The 14,401-nt window shown below is 37.3% G+C and overlaps 1 protein-coding gene across 1 annotated transcript in view; it reads right to left on the bottom strand.

Moving 5' to 3' along the window:
* Positions 1-1,066: 1,066 nt before the first annotated feature.
* Positions 1,067-14,401, bottom strand: part of PLEKHH2 (pleckstrin homology, MyTH4 and FERM domain containing H2) — a 111,451-nt gene continuing 98,116 nt past the window's right edge. The window contains exons 25-30 of the mRNA XM_060117638.1: positions 14,242-14,383; positions 9,046-9,191; positions 7,605-7,734; positions 6,739-6,825; positions 4,315-4,452; positions 1,067-3,058 (exon numbers count right to left, since the gene is read on the bottom strand). Of these exons, the coding sequence (XP_059973621.1) occupies positions 2,879-3,058; positions 4,315-4,452; positions 6,739-6,825; positions 7,605-7,734; positions 9,046-9,191; positions 14,242-14,383 (823 nt within the window). The 3' untranslated portion in view covers positions 1,067-2,878. The remainder of the gene's footprint in view (positions 3,059-4,314; positions 4,453-6,738; positions 6,826-7,604; positions 7,735-9,045; positions 9,192-14,241; positions 14,384-14,401) is intronic.

Here is a 14,401-nt window from a genome sequence, read left to right as displayed (position 1 = left end):
TCCTTTTCTGGAATTTTTCAAACAAGCATTAGGAAAATCAAGTCATTCCTTCTCTGGAGGAAACTGGCATATTTCCTGCTAAATGAAGTACTCTTGTAGCAATAAAATCCCTTTCTTCCTTTAGGAAAAAGAGAATGGGGGAAATGTGAGAGGAGATGCGGTCCCTCCATGAACCAGTTAGCAGAAAAGCTTCTCCACCTTATTAGTCCTGCTACTCACTTTTGCTTCCTCACTCCCCACATTCCCAAAGCCTTTGCTCCCCTGGAATCAGCCCAGAGACTCTGCAGTGAAGTCCAAATAGCATGACAGCTAAGAGGTGGGTGGATGGGTGAAATGTGTTCTCGGCATCTCAGGACCACTTAAAGCCTTTTTCTAGAGAAATATGGTTATCCATGGTGGTTAATTCTTCAGGATTATACTTCAGTACAATTATGGGTTACAAGTATTGTTACAGGAACCTACCATGTATTTTTTTCCTATGGAAAAAATGTCCAAACAACCACTGATAAACACATTTTTCAAGCAAATACTTTATAAGTTGCGACTAACTTTTCTTGTAAATTGAGAGTTAAATTCATTTCTAAGCTATGGCAGTATTTGACTTTAAGGACACACACAGAAATCTAGAGCATTTAAAATAAAATTTTAGACACAGTCCAATCAACTTACCTATAAGGAGCTTATTATGAGATCATGGGAGAACCCCATGATCTATACATATTGTATATGTGTCAATATGCATACATACATATGAAACTTATAATTTGCCAACACAGCTTCCTTTTATATGGATAAAACAAAGCAACACAGAAGACAAAGCATGAGTGCAAGAGAAGGAGGTAATAACTACCATTTTCACTAGTAGTACACCTCAGCTTTGACAATGAAAACATTAGGTATTTCTTGAAGATTATTCAAAAGATAATGCTTGAAATGGGTTTTGTAAATCATTTATTATGATTGAAAGGGAAGAAAATGATAGGAGACAAATATTACAATTAAACATGTAACATTATTCTCTTGTAACCAATCATAATAACATACTTTGAATTTTTTAAATGGCTATATAAAAGTAATTTCCCAGAAAATAAAATTTTCACATCATCAGTTACAGGAAATTGATTTCTTTCCATCAAAATATTTTATCTCTGCTCTATCAAAAATAAATGCCAAGTCTAGGGTACTACCATTTAAGCTAAGCCTTCAGTACTTGTTTAAATTAGATTTTGGGGGGGCTTACCAGATGGTGAACTAACTATTGCCTGAGAATAAAGTCCTCACACATATATAACAGCTCTGCCAAGCCTGTGGTTCACCAACTAATGATTATTAAATGGTTTTCTGGGAACTCAGAAACTACTGTATCCCAGCCAAAAGGCTCCTGAGAGTCATCTCAAACTGGCAACCAATTTATTATCAGAAATTAATTTGCTTACCCAGTGAGTGGTTGTGGTTCAAAAGATTTAGGAGAAATAGTAAATGGCAATCTATTTCTATGGTTTTTTTTTTTACCTTTGTCATTACTAATAAAGCAAAATCTTACTTGATCAGTATACTTCTTGGCTCTGTCCTTTAGAAGGATGCTAACATGGGATGGAACATTTTTAAAAGGCTTATTGTGAGAACAGTACATTGCCATAGGGAGAAAGCAGCAAAAAAGAAAACATGAAGGCTCTGCCAACAAATTAATTCAGCAGCTAACTTTTTTTTTCCCAATTGGTTAAAAAAATACCATACACAGAGTGATAAATATAAGTCCAACATATAAATATAAAATATTCTACACATAAATAAAATTAAGTATACTCATGATTACTATTTCAATTAAACATTTTTGCAATATAATTTTCATGTCTTATCACAGTTTCATTTTTATCATGAATAATAAGTACTTTATTTTGAAACAAACCGGAATGTACTGACCACTTACGTAACCTAGTAAAGTAATACATTTCTAGACTCTTTCAACTAAAAATTTGCCCCCTTTGACAGAAGAGTTACTTTCTCTTTTCTTTTAAAAAATATTTTTGGGAATTTATTTTCAAACTATAATTAAAAAGGACTGTATGAGGCAAAGCTTTAAGAATGGTCTTTGTTTTCATAGATATTATTATTTAACAAAGCAAGGTCAAGATGACCCAGCACCAATACAATGAAATGTGGGCAATATTCCAGTGAACTTGGGTTATGCTGACAGCCAAAGAATGTCAGGAATCACTGTCTCATTTTAAGTTTTACACTCCAGTGATCTGAAAAGGTGACAGGGTACACTTTCTAAAACCACATAGGAGGTTCTGGTTACCTAGCTCCTGTTTTCTCACACAATGATTCATAGGGCCAGAAGACTTACTGCACTTGCTCTAAAATTTACCCTTCAACACCACCCTGCAGCTGTTTCTTAAACTGTATACTCTACTTCTTTCTAAACACCATATCATTAATTAAAAGCACATTTAATTACAGTACTTAATTTTTTGGCAATGAGCATTTCCAAATAATCAACTGGTTTGCCAAATGAGAGTATGGAAAAACTCCCTTGAATCTCACTTTCTAAAGATTGTGAGAGTATTTTTTTAAAAAAGAGAAAAAAGCCTTGATGTGTCTGATGGCAAAGGAGAAGGTGATGGAAAAAAATGACAAATTCTAACCCAGTTAAGCTAAGAGAAAATCAGCACGTGGGAAAATCTGTGTTTAGGTCTTATTACTAGCATTCATTTGAATATTTATGAATCAAATGAAAGAGAGTAACCCTCATTATTTTTAAAGAATGGACTACTACTGTGTGTGTGCCGTGCTTCCAGGATGTAAATGAACTTATTTGGAGCCGATGCAGCCATTGGTTAGAGGACAGGGAGTGAATGTTCAGGCCCCTGAGCTTTCAGAGTAAAGTGGGGCCTTTGGTTGGTCTGCTTGACAGAAGGGGCTGGCTTCCCATCAGCCTGGCTTGAGGACCCTGGGTCCGAGCTGACAGCAGCGCTGGAGCAGAGAGGTGGTGAACCGCCTTCTGCTGAGAGAAGTTGTTTATGTAGCTGGCGATCAAAAGAGTGATTTCAAGAATCTAAAACAAGAAAAATGGAATTGTTATTCTCCTGAGAAGTTCTCATCACTTCCAAAAGAGAGTGAAGGGTTGGCCATGGGTGGTCTCCATCTGCAAGTGCCCAGGCTACCAGATTTCCCTTTTAACCAGATCAAGCAGTGCAGTACAGTTGATCCTTGAACAACACAGGGGTTAGGGGCCCCAACACTCTAAGCAGTCAAAAATCCATGCATAACTTTACAGTGCCCCTCTGTAGCCACGGTTCCTCTGTATCCGCAGTTCTACATCCATGGATTCAACCAACCATGGATTGTGTAGTAATGCAGTATTTACTACTGAAAAAAAATCCATGTGTAAGTGGACCCATGCAGTTCATACCCATGTTGTTCAAGAGTCAACTGTACTTACATGTTCAGCACCATCAAGGCACTGACCTATTTTCCCATTACTTAAACCAGCAGAAAGTGATACTTTAAAAAAAAAAAATCAAATTTAGTGGCAACATTAGAAAATGTGACAGTAGTACAATTCTACCAGTTATCCTAGTCATTTGTGGATACATGAATAAGAAATTCAGTGTATTACATCAACTCTTTAGACTAAAGCACTGAGTGTACCACGATCTTCTACACTTACAAACTCCACTTAAGTATAGATTTAATTAAGAAATATATATGCCATTTTTTAAAGTTTCAAATCCTAAAAAAGTAGTCTCTTTTAGTTGAGAATTTTAAGACAAAGTCTTAGAAAAATTAATTTCTCATTTTTTCCCCTAAAATCAGAGTTACGTGTTATAATGCAGCCCTTTTATTTACTGCTTTTACTTAGAGACATTAAAACTACATAGTTTGCTAAAAATAGTAAAGAAACAAGTATGCCTTAATTTTAAAACCTCACTCTTCTCAATAATGAGTCTATAAAGTGAATTACTCCAAGGAAATAAGGTAATGTGTATAAAGTACTTGACAATAACAACTTATGCCAGGACCACTTATTTTGAACTTTCTGTATACCAGGCACTGGGCTATAAATACCTTACAATTCCTTCATTTTATTCTTAATCCAGAAAAAAAAAAAAGGTAGCATCATAGCATCATACCATTTTTTAGATGAAGAAACCAAGGTTTAGAAAGATAAGGTAAGCCAGAATTTGGCCCTGTGGTTGTTTGATTGTAAGTAGAGTCTGTTTTCCCATGAGGAACTTATTCTTTGTACAATATATGTTTTAGTATGAAAAAAACTAGCATAAAAAAGTTAGCATAAAGCCTTCTACTCACCTTGGGTTTTGCCATGGCAAAAAGTAATTTCTCTGTTGGTTTGTCCTTTGAATGTGCATTGTTAATGACTATCATAAAATCATCTTGATAACCTCCAAAGGTCATTAGACTCTTGTACACATAGCTGATTATTAACCTCTTCAAAGAGAAATAAAAGTAAGTATGTTATACAATCTTTATTTTCAAAGAAAGATGAGAGATGATTAATAACATGTATCTCCATTAAAATGATGATGTGGTCAACCACTGCAGATGGAAAATATGTTTTAAAAATTCCATAAAGTTCCAAAAAGCAAAACTTGAACTTGCCGTGCACCAGCAACTATTTACATAGCATTTACACTGTATTTGTCCTTAAGATTTCTATCTATCTATCTATCTGGTTGAACCATATGAAACTGATGCTTTTTAAGGTAAAAAAAAGGTCAAATATTGGCAAATCCACATAGTTCACCCTGATATATAATATCATAATATCATATATAATATCATTTGATATATGTAAACATAAACAGTATCATGCATACTACTTTTTAACATTTTGCTTTTTTTTTTTTTTTTTGTGGTACGCGGGCCTCTCACTGTTGTGGCCTCCCCCGTTGCGGAGCACAGGCTCCGGAAGGGCAGGCTCCGGAAGCGCAGGCTCAGCGGCCATGGCTCACGGGCCCAGCCGCTCCGCGGCATGTGGGATCTTCCCAGACCGGGGCACGAACCCGTTTCCCCTGCATCGGCAGGCGGACTCTCAACCACTGCGCCACCAGGGAAGCCCTAACATTTTGCTTTTAACTTAATATGTTATGAACATCCTTCCATGACAACAAATGTACTTGTATAACATTTTAAATGATTTTATAGACATTTATTTGGATTTTATAGACACACAGCCATTATTTAACTTATCTCCTACTGAAGAATATTTAAGTTTTTTTTATTTGTTACTATCTTAAACAATACTCCAATGAATATTTTGGGACATATTTCATAATACACATAGCCTAACTATTTCTTTGGTTATAAACCTCAACAGCTGAAATTGCTATCTCAAAAAAGTAAATCTTTCCAAACTCAAAAAGGTTATACCCATTTACATTCCCAGCATTACAGTCTTGCTAACGCAGGATATCATCATTCTTTTGAAGCTCTGCCCATCTGATAGGTGAAAAGTAGAATCTCACTGTATTAAACTGAATTTATTTGATTGATGGTGAGATTAACATTTAAAAATACATTTATTGAACATTAGTATTTCTTCTGTGAATTGCCTCAGCCCATTTGTCTATTGGTATGTTCATCATTTCCTTACTGTTTGATAAGACATCCACATTCATAAAGGATACCAACCCTTCATCATACATGCAGCAAATATTTTTTCCCAATGTGTTACTAAAACAATTTAAATAATATAAGTCAAAGATGTACAGTCTAAAAGGAAAGGAATTTGCGTATCTAATGATTAGCTTACAAGATTCTGAGCAGACCATCCCAGCACTGAACACCTCTAGTGCTGCAGGCTGAATGTCTACTTCCTGACCTGCAGGTCCATCTCCCGGGATCTAGGAACTGGTTTACTTAGCTAAGGTAACTGAATACTTGTGTACTATTTCTGTTGACTTTAAGTCACTGATTTTATAATCTATCTTCAGATGATCTATTCAAGAACTAAAAGGCATTCAGGAAACATAAACGCCTTCAAAAAAGTTTTTCAGCAATTATAAGGAGAAACAGTTACTATAACACTAAAGGATAACCTCGTTTCCAAGAAATTCTCAGTGATCCTGACTATAGCCACAAGTAGGAGAGCCCACTACACCTACCAGGTGAATTTAGCAATCCCTGCCTAACAGGTTAAAAAAAAAAAAAAAGAACAAAAATTTTAAAAGTACTCTGATACATATAAAATATGATAGAAAATAAAGTAAATTTCAGATGAATAAATGAATAAATAGAAATCACAGTTTGACTTTAAAAAGCTCTAAGATACTGTCTATGTACAAATGAACTGGTAATTGATATTATGGGATAGTACAGAAATTGTTATAGAAGGCTTCGTGAAACTGAACTTAAAACTTTGGTAACTAAAGTTTCTACCTTAATGTTATCTTCAACAGTTTCATTTTACACAGGAAGCAATCTTCCAAACACAGTAAATGAACAGTCATTTTACAAATACAACCATGATTGCAATTTAGTCATGGTATCTTAATATTTTTCTCATACACAATATATAACCTGTCTAATCTTGATTTAAAAGATTAAATTGTAACCATAGTTATATTTGTAAAATGACTATTCATTATATAGTATTAGGCAGAGTATTTTTTGTGTATGAGAAAAGTCAGATTAAGATATCATTACCTTCTGTTTACAGTACACTGAGCAATGGAAATAGTTGACTCAATGCAGAACTTAAGGACTTAATCTTACCATGGAGTTGTACTCTAAGATGCTTAAACCATCCTCATGTATAGCCAGCCACATGAAAGTACTTCCAAGTGATGATGGGGTTATGGGCTATGAAGAGGTGAAAATACACTACATAATAAATGCTAAGCAAAATTACAGAAATATTTTTCAGTGTAAATGCAATGCAGCATTTGCAATAACACAACAACATCTTATTATTAAAAATCTCACCTGGGGAGCAAGCAGTGTGGTATAATGGAAAGAGGAGTGAATTAGCAGACCTGGGTTTGAGACCCAGATCTGCCATTTATTAACGTGTGCATTTGGACAGGCCTCTTAATCTAACCCCCAGCAGGTTTCATCTCTCCTTCTTCAGTGTTCCTGCATCACTCTGTTCATGTCACCCTTAACCATATTCTCCACACAATAGTTGTTTCCAGGCCTATTGCAATACTGGTTGTGAGTTCCTGGAAGTGTGAGTACAACCTATCTGAAACCATGGGCTTATGTATCCCTAGAGCTTAGCTCAATGTTTGGCAAACAGAATTCATAAATACTAAATGAATGAGCAAATGAGTTAGAGAGTAAATGAGTGAATGGATGAATGAATAAAGAGAAGAAAGCAGAGTTCACCTGTTGTCTTCAGTCTAACGATTAAGCCTACTGAGTGTAAGAGATGATTTACGGTACGGGGAAGTGGAATGGAAGGGAAAAGACAGAGACGCTGATGGCTTTCCTTCCTTTTCCTTAGTGTCCCTTCATGGTTTTCTTTAAATTGTTGGAAATTTCCTTATTTTCTTTTAAAAAGCCAAATGTACTAAACCTGGGGTTACTCAGGTTATCACTTTATATTTTACTGAACTGAATAGCCCCCCATTCTTTCTTACTTTTGCAAGAAACAATTTGGCACCAAAGAATGGCCACTTCCTGGCTACTGTCAAATAGATTCGCACACAATCAGCAGCACTGTGTCCCCGGAGGGCCATCCATCTGGTTGACAGTCGCTGGCAAAGCTGCCTAAAAAAAGAAAAGAACAAAAACAAAAACACAAAAGAAAAACACATAAATAGTGTATCATCCTCCCAAGATAAAGCTCTCCTTGAGCCAATCCTAAGCACCACCGGGAGACATACTCACAACCGAGGTGAAGCTGTTGTTCTGTGAGTCCCATCTCACCACTGTCTACCCCTAGTCCTTTTTGTAGCATTCCTTCCACCAAATTCTCCTATGGTTAGTGCTCTCAGTATGTATGACCTAAGTTCCCCGCTCCCCACCCCCTTCAGGTAAAATTTTAAAATCTGATAAGCTAACATCAAACCTTCGCATAAATTAGTTTAAAAGGTAATTTCTCATGGGAATAACTTTCATTTTTAAAGAAAAGTACAAGAAGTCAAGACTGAAGAATGAATCCCCAACAGTGGAATTTTAGGTGCTACCACTCCTGGTTTGGAGAGATGCTAGCTGCAGGGGAAACCTCTTAAACAAAAGCACGAAGGCAACCACTTATTCTACACAGACAACAGACTGATCTCAAATGTTTCTGTTTTGGAAAAATTCATGGTGAATTGGATTTGCCTCTATTTTTGAATCTACAGCTTTTTTTTTTTTTTTTTTTTTTTTTTTGCGGTATGCGGGCCTCTCACTGTTGTGGCCTCCCCCGTTGCGGAGCACAGGCTCCGGACGCGCAGGCTCCAGACGCGCAGGCTCAGCGGCCATGGCTCACGGGCCCAGCCGCTCCGCGGCATATGGGATCCTCCCAGACCGGGGCACGAACCCGTATCCCCTGCATCGGCAGGCGGACTCTCAACCACTTGCGCCACCAGGGAGGCCCTACAGCTTTTTTTTATATGGTCTCAAAAATCAAAACTTCAAATTAGTTCAGTTTAATTAAAATTTTATATTATAATAAAAAATCTTGTGTAAGAAGATAGTTTATTTTTATTCCAATTTGTTTATAATGGAATACCCTAAGAGATAAAAAATTTTTGGTAAACACTTCATAAAATTAAACATCTTATTAGCCAATTTTTTCCTTTTCTTTATTAGCATGATTAATTTGGACAAGAATGAATAAGGTCAAATGAAAAGTAGATCTTCTAAATTACGGTAGATTTTTTTCTCATTCAAAAAAGTTTAAATCTAGATACTACAGTTTCTAGGCACATCTTAAATAAAAAGAACTATAATCTCTTGGTATTCAACAGTATTTTAAAAATCCTGAGAAAATTATTATGTACAATTTTTTTCATCTTAAAAATTTGAACAGAAAAATGTCACTGAAAAACTAGTGTGCATCTGCCTTTTCAAGAGTAACAAGTAGTTCTTTACCTTAACTGTTCTTCAGAAGAGTCATCTCTATACCTTTTAGGATAAAATTTCTCTATGAGTTGTTTTATGGTTTGATTTGCTTTGCACTGATTAGTAACATGCCCTGCTGGAGTAGAAAAAGGTCTTTCAAAATCTCCAATCTCCACCTAAGTGGAAACCCAAAAAAGAGAAAATACAGGATATTAAAAAAGAATTTTAAGAAAGATTAGTTTTTTTTCTAAACATTCTTCATAACATACAATATATAAATCTATTTGTCATGATTGTGTGATTATGGAATTTATAATCATATATAAATACTATTATTTAAATTTCATTTGAAGTCTAATTATGAAAAAAATCTATAATTTAAACATTCCAGTTTCATCTCTGCATTAATCACTCTAGGTTAATATCTGGTAGTATTCGCTAAAGGTCACTTACTCTATCATTCTTGTAACAGCACCAGATAATTTTTCATTTTTAAGGTACCATTTTGGTTGATAATAGTAAGGCAAAATAGAAGTTAGAAGTGAAAAATTAAAAAGTTATAAAGCTATGAAAAATCTTTAAAAAGTATTACTTGGACTTTTTCAGGATCTCTACCGAACATCACGGGAGCAAGTACTATTTTCTCATTACTTTCTTCCTAGATTTTCTCCATAAATGTTACTGTATTCATCCCCTCAATCTATTATTCTGTCATTTCTGGAAATAAAGACTTCATTCCCCCTTTTCCCTGAATGAAACAATGTTCAATCCTTACTTCCATTAACAGGCTACACAGATGCCATCCTCTGCCAACCCATCCAACCAATCACCCATCCATCTCTCCATCTACTCTCCCACCCATTCATTTACCCAAACCTATACTGAGTCCCTGTTATATGCCAGCCACTGTGCTAATTTATATGAGAAAGAAAAAAGTTGAACATAGTTCTTATCCTCAAAGAGTTTACTGTCTAGTAGGGGAGACTGAAGAATAAATAAATACTTGTGATAATCTGTGTTAAATGCTTTGTATAGAGTACCAAAGAGGGCTCAACAAGTGAGATGGGGTGGGGGACATACTGAACTTCCACATCCTTACCTAGAGTACTCCCCAGCAAGCAGATGGAGGGTTCCATCAAGACTGGGATGGTCTTATAGAAAGCCCTGGGTCTCCATCTCAAAAGGGCCCTCTGCCTTCAAGTAAGCTGTTAGCACAACCAGCCTCTGAGATTCTGACCCCGTGACCTCCTTTATCTAGTTCTTAATCTGACCAGCTACTGTCTAAATTCCTCAGCTGAGCTTTGCCCTTACAGTCTATTCTTATGACTTTCTAGTTTCCTTGACCTGGTCCCTTACTTGATGGTTTCTTGGCTTGGCTTTGCTGTTCAGTTTTTTCACCCTCATCTCCTATCTAGTCAGGTATCATCTTAATTTCCTCACACCAAATAAAAGTTGTCCATATGCTCTTCAAATACATCGAAATCCTTCCCCCAGAGCAAGCTTTTCATTGTCTCCACCTATCACCAGGCAGTACTCAGCACAGCTAGCTGTGAACCCTTAGACCAGGAAATAACCTCTAAGGATATGGCAGTTGGACAAACAATAGTTACAAACATAGAGGCCACTTAAGGCAAGCTTGGCTGTTAGGGAACCCTGTAGTGGGATATTCAAGCTCAGGGTCTCCCTCTCTGGCTCCTGGCATACTGTGTGGCACAGAATGAGCACAATAAATGTTTGGAGAATCAACTCCAAATGTTTGGAGAGTCAACTCAGATAATTTCCAATACGCCTCATATCAACATGACCCCTTACCAGACACCATGTACAGCAATCAGAACATCAGCTCCAAGAATTTCCTGATTAAGACAGAGAATATCAACAAGGACCTATAGATATGCAAATCTACAACAGAAATAACTATTTTCCTCTACAGACCTCAGATTTCCTTAGCATATTTCATTTATCTTCACAAAAACTACTCTGAGGAAGAGACCAGAGGTATTATTTAATTTTCCTTTGGTAGATGGAGAAATTACACTTTTTAGTTAGTAATATGCTCAGAATTTTCTAGGTGTATGGTTTTACCTTTCTACCCCTTCCGAAAATTCATCTAAAAAATATTAGAAGTGTGTATCTCCAAAGGATATGATAATTTTTCTTGGAGAAGCTTTCCCCAGAAAATTAAAAAGTAAGACCATGAACTTAAATTTTAGCAAAAATAAGAGTGATTTTAACAGAGCATCTGTGCCTTTAGAGAACCAAAGCCTAGAATGGCATGTGATAGGAAATCATTCCTAATCCTATCACCAAGAAAAAATGTGACCTAGTTCTCATTTCTTCAGCTTTTTATCACTTGCAAAAACGGAACACTCAGTGTAGCACTAAATGCTTTAAAGTCTGGATGACCATAAAATTGTTATGAAAGTAAACTAAATTATCAACTAGTCATTCATCCAAGAACATTTATGGAGAACAGACTGTGTGTAAGGCACTGTGCTAGATACAAAGATGAACAGACAGAGCCCTTGCTCTCAGGAAGGCCCCAGTCAGTGGTGCAAAGCAGAAACAAATAACTAATAATAAACCACTGGGGTCAGGACAGTAATAGATACATGCAGGGCATTACAGAAACCCCAAGAGGAACATTTAACCCAACCAGGCAGAAGTCAAGAAGGTTTTCCTGGAATGAGTGACCCCTAAGATGAAAATTAAAGGATAAGCTGAAGTTAACAGGTAGAGGCATGGGAGTGGAACTGTTCCAAGCAGGGGAGACAAGTAACGTTTAAGAGGTAAGAATAAGTGGATCATATACAACTCAGGACCATACAGTTCAAGGTAGAGAGTGTTAAAAGACAAGGCCGGAGAGGCAGGCAGAGTTTAGATCATGACAGTCCCTCCATGTAACGAGAATGACACAGCTAGATTCACATTTTTGTTGTATCTCCATTCCAGTTACTGTATATTACTGCTGCCTGACAAACCACCATGGCAGTTTCTAGGCCCAGACCTTAGAAAATGGCAGCTTCCACATCTTGTCTCTTCCAGGACAGCTCTTGCCACCCCACCACCATTCTGTGAGGAAGCACAAGCAACCACTTTAAGAGGCCACAAGTAGGTCTTCCGGCTGACATTCCCCAGCAGAAGTTCCAAGTAAGAGCTGGCATCAGCCACAAGACGTGTGAGTGAATGAGCCTTCAGATGATTCCAGCCCTCAGCTATAGAGTCACAACCAGTCTACAAGCTATGCCAGCTGATGCCATATGAAGCGGAGACAAGCTGCCCTTATACATCCCTGCCCAAACTGTCCTTTTGAGCCAAGTCTTGGAGTCATTTGCCATGCAGCAATAGGTAATTGGAACAATCTCTCTAGATTCTGCATGGAGGATAGAAGTGTATGTGGGACCAGACAAGAGAAAAACGCATTAGTTAGAAGCCTGATGCAGGACAGCAGGCAGGATGTGATGATGGTCTGAACCATAGCAATGGTGGTCAGCATGGAGAGGAGGGAGCAGAGTTAAAATGGGCAGGGCACATTTTAACTGGGGGAAAGGGAGAGAGGGAGGGCAGAGGCAGTGATGATTCCTCGATTTGAAGCTTGCTTGGCGGACTGAATGGAGGCAGTGAATATGCAAAATGTGAAGGAAAAGAAAGGAAGATGATTAGCTCCCGATATGTCGAATTTAAGGAGCCCGTGAAAGAAATATGAGCTGGAGAGAAAAGATTTGGGAATCATCAGCACAGGTGGTAGATAAAATTAAGAGAATGAGTAAGATGTCCTGGGATGGTATGTAGAGGGAGAAGACTGAAAACCCTGGGGAATCTAAGCCAACGACACATCATTTTCCCTTAATTAACCTGTGCAAAGACCCAGATGGGGTAGAGACTGTGGGTTGTCTCTTATGACCATTCTCTCCTGCTTTCTGAATAATAAAAACCTTGAATTTAGCTGGGCTCACTGCTGCCCAGCTAAGGCCACATTCTCCAGTCTCTCTTATAGGTTGGCAAGGTTGTGTGACTTAAGTTTTGACAGAGAAACATAAATAGAAGCGTTCTGTGTAACTGCTGGGAAGTTTCTCAAAAGCAGGAGGGCATGCCCTTCTTCAGTCCTTCCTCCATTATGATGCCTGGAACACTGATGTAATGGCTGGAGCTCTGGCAGACCTCCAGGACCGTGAAGATGACAGCAGAATGGAGGGCAGGATAAAGACCATGCCCCTAATGCCTGTAGAGGCGCCAGCATGTCTATCTCTCGCTGGGGAGGGGCAGATTTCCCCCCACCCAGAGTTCTCTTAGCTGGTCTAATAATGAAACTGACACAAGACAGATTAACAGGAGAAAAAAAACCAATTGAACGCACAGAGGTCTCATAGAAATGGGACCCCTGAAATGACCAAAGCAGGCTGTTTATACATCATTTTTAGACAAAGAAACAATTATTTATGAAGATTTAACAAAACAAAGGGGTTTGTGATTGGGATAGCAGATTAGTGAAGAAGCAACAAAGTTTGTTTATACAGCTTTCTTAGCCTTGAATTCCCTAACTCTGTTGACAAGGATGCTTTTTATCCTCCTGGTAGAGGGAGGATACTTTCACATGGGAGATTTATTTCCTGCTTTTAAGGGAAAAGAGGGAGGTCAGAGTGTTTTTTAAATATATATCATTTTTTTTCACCAGCTGTTTCTCAAGTAACTTTAATTAAAAATAATCAATATGCCACTGAGGCATATTTGGGGGCACACTGCCCTGGGCCCCAACACTCTCCATATGAGAGACAAATAACACTTCCATTTTAACTGCCATTAGTAATTTGCATGCGTGTGTGGTTTACAGCCAACTGAACTTAATTGATACAATAGGTAAATAAAAGCAAGTGCTTTAGCTTTTTAGAAGACTGATCCTATTTGACTACTGAACGATTTTAGCATGGCAACCGCAACCCCACAGTTCGACACTCAAACTCCTTTATTAAATGCAAAGCTTAGTGGGATATTTTCAAGAGATTAAGAAACTAGGTTCCCTTTATGGAATATTGTCTCATACATCACCGCAATTGTCAGCAATGGGAGTCAGGCTGCAATTATAATGCCTGTAATTTTTAAGCTGTTAATCACAGCAAATTGAATTTAAAGAATTACGAAAAGTATATTGTTTTACTACATTTAATTCAGTGGAGAAATTAGTATTTTATCATTACAAAACATCGCTCTATATAACATGGAAGTTACCTGAGCTAAAAGAGCTGCCATTTCTAGTGCCAGGTCCCTGTTCAGAGGAAAAAGTCCATTTACTATTTGATCATTTGTCTGATACATTAACAGCAGCTTTTCTCTATCAGTCTCTCCACGAGCTTGCATTGAGAAATACAGTCTGTAAAAAAAGAGGAAA

Source organism: Mesoplodon densirostris, chromosome 14, assembly GCF_025265405.1.
Source record: "Mesoplodon densirostris isolate mMesDen1 chromosome 14, mMesDen1 primary haplotype, whole genome shotgun sequence".
In the NCBI taxonomy this organism is placed as follows: Eukaryota; Metazoa; Chordata; class Mammalia; order Artiodactyla; family Ziphiidae; genus Mesoplodon; species Mesoplodon densirostris.
The sequence above is the reverse complement of the archived record's forward strand: the minus strand, read 5'-3'. Positions and strand labels throughout refer to the sequence as shown.